Source organism: Cynoglossus semilaevis, chromosome 16 (assembly GCF_000523025.1).
Source record: "Cynoglossus semilaevis isolate Cse_v1.0 chromosome 16, Cse_v1.0, whole genome shotgun sequence".
Taxonomy (NCBI): Eukaryota; Metazoa; Chordata; class Actinopteri; order Pleuronectiformes; family Cynoglossidae; genus Cynoglossus; species Cynoglossus semilaevis.
Genome location: NC_024322.1, coordinates 16,511,485 through 16,532,375, shown reverse-complemented (window position 1 = coordinate 16,532,375; position 20,891 = coordinate 16,511,485). Strand labels below are relative to the sequence as shown.

The window sequence follows — 20,891 nt, the reverse complement described above, 5'->3', positions numbered from 1 at the left end:
AAACACTGTGTTGAAATGTTTGGAGAGGTGATTAGATGTGAAAGATAAACTGTCGTCAATGTTCCGTCTGACACTTTCACAGATGTTTACTACTTTTTGGTTTGTTTTTTATTTATTTGGACCACAGGTGTCGGTGCCGGTGCCTCATCAGCCCGTGAGACACACTGCACGTCACTGGATCTGACACATCAGGGTCCACTGCTGCAGGAGCCACAGACTTTCAACACGTTCCAATTATAAACAGCAGGTGGCAGCTCTGAGCTTCACAGTACAGGTAAGTCAGCTTGGCTGGCTGTGTAATTGTGTACCTGATCTAAGTTTATAATTTTTGTTCAGGTATATAAAATAAATAATTTGAGAACTGAGGAGTACGTTCTCCCAAATCAAACAGCAGAAATAACTTCCTCTTCTAACAGACAGTGACATGTATAAAAAATGATATAATAATTATATCTCCCTGACTGAGTGTTGACATACTTAAAGATTTTAATGAAGCTAAATCAAACCAAATGCTCAAACAACTAGAAAAGACTACAGAAGTTTTCAACAAATATGGAATGAGTTTCTGTCAGTAATTTAAGGCCCAACTAAAGTTCTGTGGCACTGTTCAATGAAGGCAGACGATTATTTTTTTTAATGAAAGATTTGAATAAATCAAAGGAATATAAATAATGGAAACACAGCCTTAAAATTAAAGTTCTCAGTTTTCCTAAAATGTCAAAGAAAACAGAAAATATTTTTTCTCACAGGAGTCAAAGTAACCTCTTCAATCTGTCCACATTGACTTGTCTGAAACACACAGCCATATAACAGAGCACGAGAAATGAAAGGTGTTAATATAAATATAATTATTTATATAAACTTTACCTACTCCTGTAAAATTAGTGATTGTGAAATGTTTTTTCCTGAGATGTTTTTTTTCTGGTATTTCTTCAGTCGTTTCTCTGTATTTTTGTCTTCGTTGAAAGCAGCAGCAGCAGAAGAAGAAAATATTTATTAGTTCTGTTGTGGATCTTTACACGGTGTGTGTGTTTGTCACTATGGCAGTGCTTCCAAAAATAAGGGGATGGGCCCCCAACGTGAGCCAAAAATGGTAGGGCGGGCGGGGGATAAGGAGAGCGTAGCGGTGCAAAATAAATATTATCTTTATTACTGATTGGTTTTAGTCCTATTTACAGAAATAAGAGGTGAACAGCATTTACAAAATTCACATAAAACTAAGAGGTGAAGGAACAGAATTTACAAAATTCACATAAAAACATGAATAGCTTTTATTTAAAAAAAAAAAAACAGTCCAATATTGAAGTATAAAACAAAGCTATGTTTTAACGCAGACGGGAAGCTAACGCTGTGAACGACTCCCTGACGTACAACAGATTCTCTATCCTTCTTCTTTCCTTCTGCAGCTGTGTTGGCAGATGCTAATGAATTTTTGTCTTCTGCCCTCTCTCCCTTTCTCTCTCTCTCTCTCTCTCTCCCTCCCTCCCTGTTGATTGGTGGGGACAATCCACCATTGTTGTCCGTTGTCTCTTCCACCCGTGATTTACGTGATATAAAAGTTCTGCGCCTGCAGAAGACTTTTTCCTACTGGATTCAAAGAAATCTTAAAATGCTCTGTGTCACTGCATCTTAAAAAAAAAAGAAACTTTACTGGAAAAAGAAGTGTGGTTTTCAGAGCAGTTCTAAAACCCCCACCGCAAGCCTGGAGGGGCTGCAGGAGGGTGGGGGGGATGTTCACTTTTTCCCCTCCTCTCAGCTAATTCACTGCAGCCTCCGCTCTTTTCCACAGACACTGTAACGCACAGTTAATGGTAACAACGGCGAAGGCATTTTCCCCCAGGACTGCTTGATCTGGATTTTCCACTAGTCAGCGTCGGGGGCAGACTGTTTCCTTTGCTGGGTTTAAACATGGAGTCTGGGGCTCCTCAACATGACTCATGTGTCTCCTCTCTACCTATGTTTTAGCTCCGCCCCTCAGACCACAGACAGATACCAGGGAGTCCATACCAGGCTCTGAACTGATAAAGGTTGGCAACAGGAAACATTCGCTACTAAGACTGAAAAAACAAAAACCCCAGAGAAAAGTCATTTATGTTTTTCCCTTTAGCTAAAGTGGAAAAACTTCTGGTGTGTTTGGGGGGAGGTCACTGCAGTCGGGGTTAGGGTCCGAGCGTATGGAAACTGTGAGTCAGTTATAAATGTTTCAACAAAGGAAGAAGAAAAGAAGCTGAAGCTGAGTACAAAACTACAGCTACGACTAGTTTTGTTTAGTGTCAGTATATTTAAATACAGATACTTCTTATTAAACCCTCACCGCAGTAACAGTCAGATGTCTAATAGCTTAAACAGTACGGTCTGATCTTTAGTCCAGATGCTGGTGGGGTGTGGGGGGGTAGCAGTGGGGGCTCTGCTGTAGCTCTGCTCCAAGACCCTCAGCGTCCCCTGGCTGAACATAAATCTTGTCGTGTTACCGACGAATGAAGCTGTCCTTAGAGAAGCTACGCTACAAACGTCGGATGGAATTCTCACTCCGTTAGCCTGAGGCTAACCAAACATTCCAACATCATTGGTCAAAACAGCCAAAGGTTTGACCGTGGATGTCTGGACGTAGAGACAGTCTACGTCCGTTGGTCCTTACGTTGATGTCGTCTTTTGATCAATGAGGTTCGGTCTCTGTGTCTGATCCAGATCCTGGTGTGGTGTTGACAGGGATTGAATTCTAAAAAGAATGATCTAGTTTGAACATGTTCATCAACTTGGCTTCACCAAACAAAGCTCAGTATTGTGAGGGAGGGGTTGGAAGCTCAGGCCAGGAAAGTTGAAGTAAGACGTTTGCTGATTGCATGTCTAGGCTTTTCCAGCAGCAGGCCTCATTTTTTTCTTTTAAAGAGACAACCGCAGTTATGAGCTGCTCCCCTGCTCCTCTCTACCACTGCCTCCCACCTCCTCACTCCCCCACTCCCTCCCAACCCTATCTCCACATTCTCTTTTCTGCTCTACTGTTCTGCTCTGTGGGGGTTTTTTTTTAAGGAATAGCTGAAGAAATATTTTTGGAAATAAAACCTTGGCAGAAAGACCTGACCTGAGAACTGTTGAAAAGTTGAGAGAAGACACTAGTTTAAGAACTATTAGGTTCAAATGGGGTCACGTCAGTCTGGGGTATGTCATTAAATATGCTGGGCATCAAGTGAAACCGTTCGAGTTAGTTTCTGTCTGCGCAGGTACAACAGTTCAGTAACGTCAGAACAAACAAACATTCGTTTGTCTTATAGCTTCTCTCCACTGGTCATGTTTTCACAACCACCTAAAAGGAGTCGAACCATGTGTTACATGTAGACGAAGCCGACGACACAACCAAAGATGAGCTCTCTGCACAAACCACACATAAATCACAGGCCTGGATCAAAAAAGGGTCTTGGAAAAAATATAATACAAAAGTATTTGCTCTAAAACAAATACTTTAGTTTTTGGCTTGAGCTACAGAAGTTGTATTTTTTAAAGTTTTCAGCTCATCCTCACAGTATTCACAGCACTTCAACGCATCGAGCTCTGATGACAGAAACCTCAGGCTAAGTTTACTAACCAACCTCTGGGTGAAATTGAATGAACAAATCCTGGTCCACGAAGAGGGGAGTCTGGAGCAGAGGGACGTGGCTGACGTTAAACATTCCAGTTTACCAGAGCAGAGCGTTAACGTATACAAAGGGTCAGCGCTCCCTGGTGTTTTACATCAGCTAAGCACACGGCCAGATGTGAAAGATAAACTGTGGACTGTGTCCACAAGTGGATTCAAACCGACGTCTTCTCTTCGGCACAGTCTGTTCTAGGTTCAGGAAGAAAGAAAGAAAGCTAAAATCTGGACAAACAATGACTACAGAGATAAAGACGCACAGGTTCTCGTTCACTTCCTGTCCACTGAAAATCTGGTACCACGTAGTGGTTCGTCTTCTTCCTCGATCTTTGAAACGCACGTCAGTCGTTCTGTTCTGTTCCATTCTTATTGAAACTTTTAAAGTTTTTAATCTAATAATCTCCACATTTTCCCTGCAGCGCCCCCTGTAGGTGACACATTCACAGCTATTGCTTTTTTTAAGTCCTACAAACTGCTGTTCTCATCACCAGTTCCTCACTGTGGCACATTTAAACATGTATTATCCCTGCTGTGCCCACTAGGGTGTCCCGCCCCTCACTCTCGGAACCTCTGCTTTAATTTTTGTTTTTGTGTTTTTCGCTACAGGCTGACTCGTTGTCAACCATAGAAAACATACAAACCTGTTTGTTTTGGTCTCATATAAAGATAAGATGAAGCCGATCTAACGTTTTTGTTGAACTTTCTTTAAAGGTTTAAAGACAAAGACAAAACATCGGTACTTCATGTGAAAATCACAGTTTACATGTGGTGCCCTGACACCAGGAACCACATGAAGACCGCCTCTGGTCGGCTCTGTGGGTTCTACGCAGCAGCAAATGGTTTTCATTGAAGTTTAAAAAAAAAAATTGAAAAGAATGAAATGAACTGGCTCGGTACCACGGTGGAACTGGAACTAAGTCGATGATCAGACTAGAGACTAATTAGAGTATAAACACCAGTTATTGGTCAACGTATCTTTTAACACAACCTGTGTCCAATCAGTCCAGTCGTCACGTCTCCACGGCGACCAGTGGAAGACGAACCTTCGTCCACCACGTTCATTCTGAAGATACAAAAGGACTTTGAGTGGTTTTATGAGCTGCCCCGTGTTTGTGGAGAACTCGCCTCAGGGGCAGATGAGATTTATTACCCCCACATTTAGTCTGACCTCAGTTCTACTGTGGCAGCTCACAGATGCTGCGTCTCCTCCTGCAGCCAGATGTCTGTCCAGGGCTCTGTTTTCATCAGTTTGTTTTTTATGAGTTGGTATCGAGCCCTTCCATCCTCCTGATTATTCTCTGATCCACTTTGAAGTCACTCATGAACTTCTCCTCTCACGCCTCCCCTCTCCTCCCCCTTTTCTGAACCCTCTGTTGCCTCTTCTTTAGCCTTTAAAAACCTACAGGTTCTATAACAGTAACTATTTAACACCCGTTCCTACGTGCAGGCATTTTGAAGTCTCAGAGACTCAACGCAGCCGTTGGACGTGACACCGACGACCTCACTTTTCTGTCAACCAGCCGTTGAACACCAAATGTTTTTCCATAAACATTCGCTTCCAGCGTTGCTCACGGTGACGCTGCCCGTGAGCTGCACTCACAGACAAAAAGTACTTTTATATTCAGACACAAAACTTTCCATCCAATATATTACACTGTTCTTGATACCAAAGTACTTTAGTCAGTACTACGTCGTCAATGTTTCCTACGTTTTAAAAGTTTCAAAATCTTTGGATTTTCAAAATACTTCAAATGATGTTCTCTGTTCTCTATTGATGATAATCTTTTACAGATGAACTACAGGTTTTTCTACTTGGAGTTCAACTCTAACACTACACACTATCTTCCATTGTACTGCAGTGAAAAACTCTGACATCTGAGACCAGACAATGAGACTCTGTCCACTCGGACGTGACGTCCTGACATCACTTAGTCTGAATGCCTCAGGTCACACTCGAGATTTATCACTTTCTCTCTATCACCCAGAGAAGTGGGCTGCATTTTTGTGAAATGCCTAAGAAACGATGCAGAGGTCAGACCTAGAGGTCAGAGCCAGAGGTCAGACCTAGAGGTCAGACCAGGTGAACTGCTGAAATAAAAGCAAAATAAAAGGAACCAACACTGTCAATATTTGACTGTTAATTGTTAATAAAAAATAGATACCGTGCTGTAGAAAAATTGATACGATATCGTAAAACGAAATATCACGATGTTTCAATTTATTGATATTTTATTCTTATTTTATTCTAGACATTAATTAATTCAAATACATATTTTTCCTAACCCTCATTTCTCAACTTTTTTTTGTCAACTGCAGTACCACAGGTGACCTGAAAACTGACACGTTTTCACCTGAAGGAGGAAGTGACCTGAAGATGACCTTTCCACCAACCAGTGACCAACATGAAAACTCCTGCCAGGACCAGTGTCAGACACAGACAGGTCAGAACCAGTGACACAACAGAACCTGACACTGAAGACGTGACTTTAATTTAACAAATGTATAAAAATGCAGCTCATAATTACTGTCACATACCGTTCCCATAAAACTCCATTAGAAGGTGCTGTTTATTCATCAGCTGCCCTAATTAACTCCACCGCCAGTCGACTTCATTCAAACCGGCTGTGGAGCAGCTGCACTGGATTTAGGTGTGTCTCTGAAAAAATGTCCTCCTAGAACACACAGCTGCAGCTCTCGGTTGTCAGCATCATCACAGGCGACCTGCGAGCGTCCACGCACCGCGGCCTCATCAGAAACACTCACACTTCCATTCCTACACTTTGACACAGACGAATCAGGTGATTCAGCTACACCTGGTGGTCCAGAATAGGAATAGTAACGTAGGGAGGGGAGGGAAGCGGGGGTGTCTTTAGAAATGTTCAGGACATTTATTTCCTGGGTAAATTTTTCAGATATACAGAAGGTTTTCCTCAGCTCAGAATATCAACATCAACCCTGATCCAAGAAGAAGTGGGACGTTTGCCCTCTCGCAGTGTCAGCTGGGCCAATTGGGGATGGGTGGGTAGGGGGGAGTTGTGCGGGGGGCGGTATCTGCTGCAGTTTGTTAGCTGTGGCTCCTCCCTCCCATCAGTTACAGCTGCATTCTTTATTCAACATGTCATCGACGGTTGCACGTCTGAGCCTCGGGGAAACGGGAGGAAAACAAACTCAGACCAGTTTAAAGATTTTGGGTTTTTTCTTTAACCAGTTCACACAAAGGCACAGATTTTTAGACAAACCAATGGTTTGTTCGATGTTGTGCTTCAACATCTGTCTTATCTGTTGGGGGGGGGATGGGGCATCAGAGTTAAAACATGTGCTTTTCAGAGGAAATACCAATTTGACCCGACGTCCGGTGCTAGATTTGGACCAATCTGTTCCCACGTACAGACCTAGAGGTTCTTTCCTTTGTAGACATAGAACCAATAGAACTTTAGTTTTGATTTTTTGCTCCTCTGGATCATCTTCACCTTCTGTAGTCCATCATCAAAATATCCTTTACTTCTGGTCAGGTCAGATCACTCACATATGTTTCACTGTCAATATATATTTGAGTCTGAATAGTTCATGGGGTCGGCTGTAGTTTAAAAAAAATGTTTGGAACTGAACTAAATACTATTTTTTAAATTTGATCCAAAACAATGTTCTTTGTAGGAACAAATAAAATGACAAATTCAAATATAAAATACTTCACTAATATATCAGTAAACACACACTTCTATGTGTTGTTTTATTTTGATTTTTATAAGCAGCAAAATACTTCTATTTAATCTTTTACTGTACAAATATTAGCAAATAAAAACAAAAAATTTCAAACTAACTTTAAGCCAAACTTTCCTTTAAATCCAACCTCCACAGTGTTAATCTCAGTCCAGGTAAATGAACGCTGTTATACTGTATTTAAGTCCCAGTCCCTGAAGTCCTGCGATGACCAAGTTAACGGTTTACAGAAAAATAACACTGAACAATTAGGAAAAGTTTGAGGTGAGGGTGAGGAGTGAGGACGAGGATTGGAATTCAAACCTACACCTCACAGTTTGGTGTTTGGTGTTTGGTGTTTTCTGACAGAGCTCTGTTCACCATTTGGTGAAATCATCAGAGTTTAATGGCAGCCGTGAGTCACCAGCTGCAGGCAGACATTTCATCCGTCTGGTTTTCTGTGGGACTCAGAAACACCGGCTGTGGTTCAGAGACCGAGTCAGAAGAAAAAACATTTGTCATCGTCAATGACCAACGACTTTGTTGGGTAAAAAATATTCCATGACTGTACAGAAAGGCGCCCTTTACTTTTACATATGAAGCTCTGTCGATAATGGACTTGTGTAGTACTAGTGTAGTACTAGTGTAGTAGTTGTTTATCGGTTCTCCAGTTTATCACAGAGTCATTCACACTCACACAAGTTTAGAGTGAACAGATATTCACATGGAGAACCTGCAGAGACATGGAGAACATGAGAGTTCTGTGGGGACAACCATCAACTAGGATCGAACCCCTGCTGCTGCTGCTGTAAGGCAAGAACACAAACCACTCCTCCAACAAAGAGTTCTGTGGTTAAAACACGTCGTAGTCATCAGGCAAGTAGGTCCAGACTCAAAGTTCAACTGAATCCACAGAATATTACTGTTCTTTTGAACAGGAACCAAACGTTACGTCTGACACTGGACAAACATCACAGACGGTGGACCACCTGGACTCAGAGCGCCCTCTGGGCTCTCCTCTGTTGGGCCGATCAGCTGTTTGACACGTTGTTAAAGGGCAACATTGCTAACCTCCGTCACCCACCGACACTTGTGTCACTCACTGGGTCAGCCACACAAGTTAGAGCTGCAACTTCAAATCTAGGCCGGACCACAACCTGTAATTATGGCTGAAAGTTGCTGTTTGGCGGTACGTAAAAAGTCAGTGCTAGCCCGCTGTTGGAGGACTGACAGACCATAATAATAACACTGTGGAGGTTTGATGAGGTTATACTAATGAAAAAATATATATATTAATACAAGATAGAAATGTTATCATTTAAAATAAGCTGTTCTTTAGAATCGTTAGACTGGTTTGACTTTTCACTTATTAGGGTGAAGTTTAAAGTCAGTGTGATCTTTAATAATATTAATAATTAATCCATAATCCATTAATCCAACTTCCATAATTAGACTCATTAATATCATAATAACTGAATGGTTTTTCATTGTTAATTTTTTATAGCATGTAATTATTTAAATAGTCACAATTTGACATGTACGTGACCTCCCAGTTGAGTACATAAAATACAATCAGTATGGTGAAAAACTAATTAAACTCTCAGTCAGTAGATCAGTCTAACAGAGACCACCAGATTCACTGAGAATTAGTTATTAACAACCCTCAGGGCTAGCTCCTCTGAGCTATGCTACATGCTACAACATGCTTTTGGGCCACCATTGTATTCCAAGGAATTTGTGACCTCTATACGACAGTGTTTACAGTACCAAGTACTGCATATGAAAACACTTTCTGTACGCGTGTTTATTTGCACCAAACATCCGTACCGTTACACTCTAGTGGACATCACCAGTTATTACAGTCACGTAACATTATTAACAATAAAAGCCACATCTTACAGAGGCGCTCAGCAGCCAGATCAGCTAAAGCTAACACTCTCAGTTTTACAGAGTACTGTCTGAAACTGTCACCATGGGATCGGGGGGGTGGGAGGTGGTGCTGTGGGGGGTGCTGTAATGGTGCCGTAGGGGGTGCTGTGTTACACTCAGGCCTGCCAACTTGCAGCGTCACTCTGATCTCTGTATGTACTGAGAGCAGTTGTGTAAACGCCGTGTTGAGTCACACCTCACTGCTCCACTGCGCCGACTGTATATGTGTGTATGTACTGTATATATCAACATGTCGATGAATACGTGATGGAGTAATAGAGTGAGCTGTGGCCAGAGGTGAAGTAAAAACCTTCGACAAATAACACAATTTAACAATTCAATATTTCCCAGAAGTACAGCTACGTCTTGGCAAGAATCTAAAGATGCGTATCATACTGTAGGCACGACGATGTAGTCAAAGTGACATCATAGTAAAGACTCGATGCTGTTCTTAACATCCGGTTACTAACATTTGATCAGAGGGATCTACATCTGGAACGACTGCCTGGAGAATGTCGTCAAATCAATTTCAAAGCCGTTGCGGATCATTAACCATTAAAGTATCTAGTGTTCACCAGACTTTGGCGTACTAACCTGACCGCAGACTTTGGTTGGTTTCTTATCTAGAATCACTCTCCGCTGATAAAATACTGTCTACTGTTACCTCCTCCAAATTTAAAACAGCAGCACTTTATAAAGTCAAAATAGGTTGAAGACGATATCAGGGGGGCTTTTGTGGAGCCCAGCCCACAGTGTCTCCTGATTGGACAGCTGACAGGATCACGGTGATCATTAGTCAGGCGGTGAGAATCGTTACAGTAGAAGCTGAAATATCACTGGCTTTAGGTTAATTGTTGGTTTAAAGTGAACCTGTGGAGACGGCCGAGGTAGAGGTACAGCAGGTCACGTGGTCGCAGGTCGTTAAGGCAACTCACGTGCACGCTAACTTCAGCCAACCCACTCTTTAAATCACCTCTAAGGCCAACACTTAAAAAAGTAAAAAAAATATATTGAAAAAATTGCAGCCAAAAGAACTATTTTAACATCTGGAAGTCATCCCTCATCCCACGCCTCCTTCTGCTGACTGCCATAAATTGGTTTATAAGTCGTTCCCATGGAGAGGTGCACTAGAACCCCCATCAGCTGACCCTCTCTCCCCTGACACATCTCAGGTTTAGTGCCATTTTCTGAACTTCAGAAAATCATCCTCCAAATTTCGACCCCGAACCGAAGACGGTGTTTCATTAACGGCTGCTTTTTTCCTAAATCCTGGCAGAAAAGAGGCGTGTAATCAAGTCAGAGCTGAAAAATGTGGCATGTGTTTCCAATCACAGCCGCCTGTGGACCTGGTTGGATTCACATGTTTGGACATTTCAGCATTTGGACCAAACAGTCCATTTGTTGCAGTGTTAGTGATGTGGCAACTACAGCAACTGGAAGTCATTAGGAGGAGAGAGTGACCTCATGTGGATTATTTCTTTATTTTTTTAAAATAGCTTTCTTCTTCTTTTATTATTATTATTGATATTATTATGAAGCTCAGAACGGTGGGAGGGTTTAAAGCTCTTTTACAGATTTAAACTTTGGCCGTGCTGCCGATTAGAAAACCTGGTGAAACATGGAAGGAACGAAAGTTCGCCAACAAACGCAGGTTTCACAAAGACAGTGTTCAGTCTCTTTGATGTAGTGGAATCTCTGAGGATGTTTTACAGCGATGTCGGTGTCGAGTGCGAGGAATAACGCCGCAAAACTCTCTCTCTCTCTCTCTCTCTCCCTCTCTTCCTCTCTTCCTCTCTCTCTCTGCTCATCCCCCCCCCCTTTCCTCTCTCACACACACACACTCACAGCCACACAGAAACACATGTGTTTGTACTAAGCTCTGGGCAGTGAATCCTGTTTTCTCTTATTGGAGCCAGTTCTCTATTGTGGGTTCTCCTTCTCATTTTCCATGTTCATAGTTTTCAAACACCAAATGTTGTTGAAACACTCTTGTTCTTAAAGATGTTCTCAGCTGCAGGTTTCCTGTTTACCTGCAGGAACCTCCGTTTCCACGGTTCCGTTTTATCTGGTGCGCCGCTGCAGCCGGACCTTCTGCACATGTTCCTATCGGTTCCGTTGTGAGTAGCACTAAATGTACGCGTTGACCAAAGTCTGCTTAAAATTATTTCAATAGTTTTGAGTTCATAAAGTTGAGTTGGAAAGTCCAGTTTTAGACCGTCTTCAGTGGTGGTTCAGTATCTGTCTGATCGTCGCGTCGTGTCTACGAACTATGATGACGTACGACGAGCTTTCATCGTCCATTTAAACAAGAAACATATTTGCTGTGTCTACTGTGATCCAACATGGCCGCCTCCATTGAGACGGCCCACTAATTTTCATATTAATATTTTACCATTACTAGTAAGTAATTCAATATAAATGCAATTACTAGTTCTTCCAAAAAGGACCTGAATCCACCAGCGGCGCTACATTAATGATATGATCAAAATATAACCCATTACTGACATTAGTGGTTGATGGTGGAGAAGCACATTTTTCTTTGGTCTCCAAAAACACAAGATGGAGACCAATGGCTGTACTCGGTTTGAAATGGATGCAAACATTTTCACTGCAATGTTTAGAGATGTTTTTGAGATAAAAAAAAACTGAGTGAAAAAAAGACTTGGACGATTCTATTAATTAAATTTTTCCCCTGTTTAGTTAGAACAGAATAATGTTTTACCAGTTAATTTTTTGTTTCCTGGTTTCAAATGGTTCCAGTCACTGGTCTCAACAAGCATCAGAATTAGTAAAGAAATTAGGAGTTCCAGTCACTGGTCTCAACAGGGAAGCATCAGAATTAGTAAAGAAATTAGGGATGTGTGATATTAACTTTTTATCGATATCTGATGTGCCGATATTGACCTGGTAATATTTGTTTGTTTATCTGTACAAACCACTGTATGAGTTGCTGTAAAAATAGTTTGTGTCCGTGATGGACCCATGCTAGTAGTAAACTAAAGTTAATGGTGAATAATTATCCAGGTCCATTAACAGATGTAGATCATAGACAGGACTGTCACCGTAGTGCAGTGCTCGGTCCATCAGGGGGCCCCATGAAGTGAACTTTCCAGTGCTCAGTGTGGGCCATGACATCATGTATTGAAACAGCCCGGTCCCTGTGATGACATACACCATCAGACACTCCAATTGGAAAAAAAAAGGAAGCAGAGTTGAAGTAAAACAAGAAAACTCAGGTGTTCCAGCCCTGAATGTTTCCAGTTGTTGAAACCAGAATCCACATGAACACTGTGTGACTCAAAGACTCCGAAATGTCTCCCCGCGTCTCATGTCTCCTCACATCTGCCCCAGATTAACATGCAGCCTGTGTTCCCTCAGAGGCGCATGAGCTCCAGTGCTTAAATTCTTTTTGCAGATGTACAATGTAGTCAGAGCGGGGGGGAGAGAGGGAGGGGGGGGAGTTGTGGTAACACGTAATGAATGTTCCGTGGTTGTGCAGTAGTTCTAGGTTAGATGTAAAAACCACCAAGGTGCTCATTTCCTGTCCTCCATTCATTGCCATCACTTGATTGTGTCGTCACACGTACAGTCGCTGATCACAGATGTCCACACCACTCTCCGCTAACACGCGCACACACACACAAACTCATTTGCAACCTACAAATTACCCACATCAAAACTTAACAATTTTTTTGTCTAACGTCCCCTGAGCTTCTGTAACATCTCAATCAACACCATCAGAGAAGTAACGCTGATGTACTGTTATATGTGCAGCCGCGGTCCATCAGAAACCAGCAACACCTGGTACGGTACGGCTCTGATTAAAGCAGTGTACTAGGACAATTCACAGTACTAAAAAAAAAAACCCAACAACATAGAAATGTACCACGATCCAAACCTCATTTCTCCAAATGAGGATCCTTCAGCTGTTGAATATGCAGTATAACGGACAGTAGTTCATGTCACTTCAACCAGCTTCAGACAAACTCAAAGGCAATGTATAAAGGTCACTAAAAGCAATTTCCAAAAAAAAAAACAAAACAGAGAAGTTCACTTACCACCGGTTGCATCTTGACTTGTAACAAGAAAAACCCGAGTCACAGAAATCACCAGAAAAAGCGAAGTCCTTAAATGCACAAAGCCCTTCATGTCTATAGGACACACATGAGCCTATTGTGCGGAGAAAAAAAAAAGAAAAGAAAAAAAAAACTACTCAGGTTGTTACCGCAACACCTTGAGTACGAGACTGCCTCGCCCTGTGAGCAGCAGGCAGATCCAGCCCAGACTGCGTGAGTGCTCTTTTTTGTGTAGTTACAGCTTCAAATGAGAAGAATGCTGGCGGGCCTAATTTTCCTCCCCCTTTTGTCAGCCCTCTCCCATAACCATCCTCTCACAGGCTTTGTGGCTGTGGGAGAACTACACCCATGTTCACAAGTTCTCATAGTTTCCAGTCATTTTTTTTTTGTTCAGCGTTGGCAGTCACCTCCGACGTGATCATCTTATCTGTGATGCCCGGGGACGGATGAGGAAGAAAAAAAAAGACTAGATTATTTGTGATTGTTTGTAGATGTTTGTCATTTTGGCCTTCCTTCAGAAGTGGTTGCTGAGCAACATCGTAAAAAGCAGTGTTTTATGGCTGTCTGTGGGCCACCAAACAAGACACACAGTGAGCTGAGAAGTCCCTTCTTACAGGGTCATTAAAGCAGGAATAGATTTTTACAACATTATTGTCGCCTCTAATGAAAAAGACAGTCGGTTCCTGGTACTTGTTCAACCTATTTGCTCATAGATTCATTGGGATCTAAATTCAGAAAAGAAGGAAACTGAAACCCAGAGTGTGCGACGGACACTTGGGTGGTCGTGAATGTAAGGGGTCATCCCACAGGGGGCAGTGTATAAATTTAGAAATCTGAGGTCAAGACCTCTTGAGTTAAGGCAAGAATATGGAACTGTGTGTCTCTTTATCAGTTCTACTTTTGACCAGGTTCACTGAACGTAGACGTGATATTCGTAGTAACACATGGTGAAAGGGGGGAGGGGCAAGAAGATCCTGGGTTTAGGTTCTGGTTCTGACTGAAGGTCCATTTTCCAGTATGAGGTTCACCTGTTCTTCCTGTGTTTGAGAGAATGTTCTCTGTGGGGAGAAGGTTAGTTGTTAAATGACCGTAGGTGTGAATGTGAGTGTGAATGGTTGTTGTCTCTATAGCGGACCCTGTGGTGGTCTGGAGAACTGCCAAGGTTGTTATCTGGTCTTTTTCAGATGAGTGCTGGGATTAGTGAAAAATGAATGCATTACTATTATATATGTATAGATATATACTTCAGTAGATTACTTTATCATCTGTAAATCTCTAGAAATAAAAAAAGAACCTTGATCTAATGTCAAATATTCCTGTCATGTAGGGCCGTGTCTGAATCTGGACATACTGTATATGATACGAAATATTGCAATATTTTAGTGTTTCTATGTTTTCTCTCATAATATCATGTGGGTTATTTGATGATGTCAGAGCGAGTAGTTCTAACAAGACAAACTCAATCAAATGACTTATCTTATCATTGTTGGGGTTTTAGGAAGTCCTGTGTATATGTGACTGTGTACTGGGGCGGGGGGGGGGGTGAAAAGACTAGACCCTAGGAGAGACACAGCTGTTTTCTTATCAGCCCTGCCCACAGGTCAGGTCAAACCTTTCCAACGTCCCTCTGCAGTAGCACCCACAGGAAACATCAGTGATACTTTTCCTTGACACTGACAGTTAGAGGGAACTTCAAGGGGATTGAACCCGTGATCTTCTGGCTCCAAGTCTCCAAGGACTGACCTTTGGTGGCCATTGTCTCTTTGTTGGGTTTCAGGCAGGCTTGTACACAAGTACACACTCTAGAGTGTATCGACCAAACTGCAAAGAAGAAGAAAAAAAAACTGCTGCTTCACAGTTTGGAGCTGCCTTTTAAAAAGGCGTTCCTCTAATATCATCCAAGAAATGAATGTTAATTAGGATTGAGTTGAAGGAAGTGGTGAAGAAAGTCTGACTTTTTTTTTCTTCTTTTCACTCACTTTGTCCTTTAAGACTCATAAAGTCATGTTTTTACGCCCTTTAATAATATGAAAAAAAACACCAACACATGGTAAAACAGTGAAAAAAAACAATAAACAGAAAGAAACTCACAAAGCAGTCGTATTTTAACCAGAACTTTCTTTTAATTGCGACTTTCAAAGATCACAATTTGAACACGTTTTGCTCCACAGGACGTGATCTCTTTTCTTCTCTTGCTGCTTTGAAAGCTGAGCTGAAGTGGACGAGAAGAATGTTGGAACAGATGGGATGCACATGGTGCTTATAGTAGAACTGAGACCTGGAGTTTTTGTTTTTTTTTGGTTTTTTAGAATAAATGATCCTGTCAAACAATCACACCTAGATTAAATAAAACCTCGAGATGATGATGATGGTATTCTGGATGTGACACTGCTGCAGCTAAAGGAATATAACAAAGTATCTAAAGGTGTGTACCAAGGACTGCAGTGAATGGATGAGGACAGTAAAATATATAATTAAAGTTTTACAGGACAATTACAGGGCACGTGCTGTTGAAGTAACTGTTACTGTAGTTGGGTCTACATTTTCTGTCGAGTACACAGAGCAGTACTTCATGACTATGACCATTTAAGTATTCCTGTATACATTCCTTCATCTTCTATTGCCTCATCCTTTTTTAGGGAAGTTAAAGCAGGGGTTGGATGATGTGGGTGGAGCCAATCCCAGCAGTCATCCAGTGAGGGCGGGGGTTACACCCTCAGCGGTTCTGTCGTCCATCACAGAGAGACAAACAGCCATTCACACTCACATTCACACCGGGAGTCAAATTAGTCCAAATGTGGGCTGGAGTCTGACCGTCAACCTCTCTTGATATCAGATGGGTAAAAATCGAGCTGCTGTGCTTCTGACCTGTTGTAGACCAGTAGAACTGTGGACCAGTACAGTTGTGGACCAGTAGAGTTGTAGATCGGGATGATGTCAACGTAAGCTCAGTGTCTTAAAGTAGCCAAGTATTTCATTCACTTCAGTCCTGTCTCCCGTCTTTGTAACAACTGTAACAATTTGATTGGTTTAACAGAAATCACACTGAGTCTTTAAACGTACAACTACAGATCTGCGAGGTCAGACAGGGAGCGGAATTCTTTCGGGCAGTGTAACTTGTAAGCGATCCTCCTACGAAACTCTCCCTATCTCACAGCATGCTGAAGTTAAGTCTGAATTTGTTGCTGCCAAGGCCTTGACAGACCTCCCCCCCCCACCCACACTCCCACCCCTCCTCTTTCCAAACATGAAGTTTCACGGTCTAAGATCATCTGGAAAAGTCATCTCTGCCCCCCCCCCCCCCCCCCCCCGGGTGGAAACAAACACAAAAAAAGACCAACGACATACCAGAGACTAAAAAAGTAAATCTGTTTGTGTTCAACTGTCAGTGTTGTCATTTGACTCACTGGCTCAGCTTCAAGGACCAGGTCCCTGATCTTAGTTGAAGGCAATGTAGAGTTTCTAGATCGGACAAAGAGCTAGAACAACGAAACAGGATCAATGTACGAAAGTAAGAGAAGGAAAATCTAGAAAAGTTCTCCTCTTGGATACAGGATCTGGGGTCGGTGGGACAGTTTGATCATTTTGTTTTGTTTTGTGCAGTTTAAGTAAATGAAATATACTGGCACAGATATATGATGATTTTCCAACACGGGAGCAGCAGCTGAAGGCTTTGATAAACACAGAGGTGTGTTAGTAGACAGGGTGGGAACGCTAACAGGACACAGGTGGAACACAGCAGGTAATCACAGGAGCCGCAAACCCACGGCGGCAGGTGCACGTTGACTCGTAAACAAAGGAGGGCAAGAAGTGGAGGACGTGGGGAGGCTGTAGGGCTAAGGCACAAAAATATAAAAGGGAAAATATAATTTTTAAATATTCGATGTCAATTAATAGGGATGTCCGATAATATCGGTAATAACCTCCGATAGTGAAAACACAATGCCTGGGTTCCGCCAAATCATGTGTGACCTAAAAATGGTTTTGCAATAAAAGTAATTAAAATAAAAGTCACTAGATGGCGACATTGCAGCTTATTTAATTAAGCTATTTTAATCATTAGGGGGTTGTACATAAATAATTATTACCAGGCCTATATCAATATTGATTTGATATCAGAATCAGAAATTGTGGGCGGACAATATTGGCACACCGGATATTTTGGACATCCCTCTTAACTCAGACTGACTTCAGAGACACAGAGCAGCTCCCACAATCCCCTCTGATGTCTTTGTTCTCCTGAACTAACCTGAACGTCCAGTGGAATGGAACCATCAAAGCAAATATGTGGTTTAAAGCTTTTTTCACAGTGGCCAAATGCCTGACCACGTGTATATTTGGTTTTTTCATGGCCGTGGTGAAATAATTCTCACCTTGTGGAAAATGCTCGGAGCGCCGAGGCGACTGAACATTAGTCATTGGGCAGCTATCTGTTGGGGGGGGGGGTGGTGAGAGGGTGCCTTTTAGTGTTGGACATTTGTTTAACTTCCAGAGAGAAACTTAAAGTGCTAGAGGGAGAGGATATTTCTAGAAGTCTTTTTTTGGTAACACCACTTTTCTAATTTAAGTACCGTTAGTTTAGAATTCACTGTAGGGATTTGTTTACACTTCATTATTGTTTACAGGTAAAAATGTTTGGTTTTAATCATCGCTGTAACTCGGGTACACGTGACGGTGAACAGATCGACACAACTATTATTCTCTGTGTGGATCCAAAAACAGTGGATTTGTTTCACAGCAGTCTGCGTCTGGAGTTGTCATGAATTAAAAGTCAGTGAGAGGATCTGACGTCTGAAGAGTGTCACTGGAAACTATGACTACAGTACCACTCAGTACTTCTCAGTACTTTATGTGGAGTAAATATAATATATAAATATGCTCAATTTTCTAACAGATTTATTTTTCTTTATGACAAAGTAATTCAAATATTTCACAAACCATAGATTTCTGAGTTCAGGTTTCGGTTGCACAATTTCTATTTAAGAAAAAAACAAAACAACCCTGTGTGTTGAGTTTTACGGAGTCTTGACCTTTTCATTCAAAGTCTCTCATGTGAAACCTTGCTCCTGGAGCAGGACTGAACTTGAATGTTTGTGAGCTCAACCGTCTTGATGCACTTTGCATAACCTGAGGGTTTGACTTTGTCAAATGTTTGGAAGCTGACAGGAACCCGACTGGATCCTTTACATGTGCTAATGTTAGATTGGGGGGGGGCGAGGAAATACTCAATAATATTCAACTCCAGCTGACAGCATGGCCTGAAGGCACTGAAACGTTAGCCACGGAAACAGAGGGTTGACAGTGACAGAGAAGGTCTGGGACGAAGGTGAATTCATGACTTCATGCGTCCATCTGTCCTTCACAGGTCATGGATTAGGTTAACTGTTCACTGTAGGTGTGAATGTGAGTGTGAATGGTACTTTGTCTGTCCACACCTGCGTACAGAAAGACCGTCATATACCACCAAGCAGTAACTGGTGCTGTAGGGCAAGTGCAAAAACCCCCCTAGTGGCCCCCGTGTCTAGGTGAAGAGGCGCTGATGTATTTCATATCAATCCTCTTTACCACAGTTTTTTTTATGCAATCATACATTCCTCTTCCTGTTTCATTTCAGTAACGTGATCTTTTTGAATTTTTCTCTTCCATTTTAAGACCGAACTTTGCCACAGTCCTGTCTGAAGAATTTGATGTCATGCCCAAAAAAGTATTAATCCAAGCCCCCGTCACCACAAATTACAGAGCAGTTCTGCAAACGGAGGCAGAAGACGTCCATGCCTGAGAGAGAGATTTGGTTTTTATGGCCCATCTCGCCTTACAGCGCTCCGACAGTGAGATCATATTAACTCCACACTCTCTGCTGCTGCTGTCTGTTTGAACAACACAGTTTGGACCGTGCTGGAAATGACGCTCTGGATGTGAGTGACCAGATATAAAACCAAAGTGAGTGAGCCTTATTTTCCACAGCAGATGAGGCTGTGAGGGGCCGCGGGGGTCCGAGGGAACTGTTGCCCTCATGATATATATCCACAGAGGGAACTGAAATATGACCACCCATGGTGTGTATGTGGGGGAGGGGGGGAGTTCTGCAGCGTAAACTGGACGATGTCAGAGAATGTTTCACTGGTTTGTTTAGAGTTAAGTTGGAAAAAAGAACTCTGATGATGTCATCAAAGATTTTGATAATTGAACTTCAAAAGACACCCTGTGATGTATATGTGCTGTGTAAGTCACAATAATGGACTTACAGTATCAGTCAATATTAGAGTTCACGGGGCAATTTGTCTGCAATGTATGTATCTGCCTGTAGGTGGTGACCTTCTGTAGCCTCACGTTTACTTTAAACTGGGGCCGTCGAACTATCAACCTTTTGTGACCAATACTTGGGTTCGACTTAAATATTAAAATGTATAATTTCACATGTTCGTTATTTTTACACTGAGCCCCACTAGGAGGCACTCTAGTTGGCTGGTGCAACTTATATTCCACAGCAATTTATAGTCCAGAAAATATGGAAGTCGTGATTAAAAATAACAACAATGTCAGAAACTGTGATCGTGCTGATGAAGCTAATTCAGCTATTTAGTGTGCTACAGTTAGCCATTCTTTTTTAGATTATTTATTGGATGGATGCAGGAATTATTGGATATACATGTACAATACGTGTAGTTTTAAATAAAGATGATAAATATCAATCTTATAATTTGACAAATGACCTAATGTAATTTTTATATCTCATTAGTAATCTTTTGCTAAAAGACGTCCTGGTGAAGTTTTAGCCACACCCTGTTAGCTGTACCTTTGAAACAGCGAGAGAAAGTCCTCACTCAAACATGGGTGAGGACTCGTCCAACACTAAATGTTTACTTTCAGACCTCTCCACTCTGCGTTCCTGATACAAGCCTCTACAGAAACCTTTGTATGTGTTCACAGGCTTTAACACAGAGAGGCTGAGTGATGGAGCAGGGAGGCTGAACCTGGGCAGGTAATCAGACGCATAGCTGATGGGTGAGTAATGGCACCTCCACAGAGAAAGTTATTTATTTAACCATATAGATGTAGGAGGATGAAGAACCCCCTCCTCCCCTCCTCACCTCCTCACCTCCCAACCTCCCCACCTCTGCTGTCATCTCTTCACAGCTGTCAAGAGCGAGTGCTGTGTTGAACTTTCTTGCCAATAATTCATGAGGTACACCTTCCTAGTCTTGTACTGACTTGTTAGGCCACAAAATGAGAGAAACTTAGCAAGTAGTTAAAGCTTGTACACAGATAAATGAAGATTTATGTCTTCAACGCTGAGGTGTGCAAATTCACTGTGCTAATTTAACTGGAATATTAAACACTAGGACATGAGTATTCATCATGAAGGTACCAGAATATATACGTGCGTAACATTAGGGTTAGTAAACGTCTTTCTGGATCATCTGATAACTATGACCTCCCTCAAATACTACGGGTGTTAGAAAATATGATTACACTCATGATACTGTATCAATATTCTCAGTTATTGATTTTTTTTCTCCCCAATTCCCAGTCCAATATTCCTGGTGTTGGTTCAT

The 20,891-nt window shown here is 41.9% G+C and overlaps 2 protein-coding genes across 2 annotated transcripts in view; one reads left to right on the top strand and one right to left on the bottom strand.

The window, feature by feature from the left end:
* The window catches only part of col5a2a (collagen, type V, alpha 2a), a 28,837-nt gene extending 15,118 nt beyond the window's left edge, over window positions 1-13,719 (bottom strand). Inside the window, 1 exon segment of the mRNA XM_017039770.2 lies at window positions 13,318-13,719. Within this exon segment, the coding sequence (XP_016895259.1) occupies window positions 13,318-13,408 (91 nt within the window). The 5' untranslated portion in view covers window positions 13,409-13,719.
* slc4a3 (solute carrier family 4 member 3) overlaps window positions 1-20,891 on the top strand; it is a 44,012-nt gene that overhangs the window by 1,519 nt on the left and 21,602 nt on the right. The window contains 3 exon segments of the mRNA XM_025063911.1: window positions 128-274; window positions 5,948-6,072; window positions 20,266-20,340. The gene's annotated coding sequence lies outside the window, so the exon portion shown is untranslated.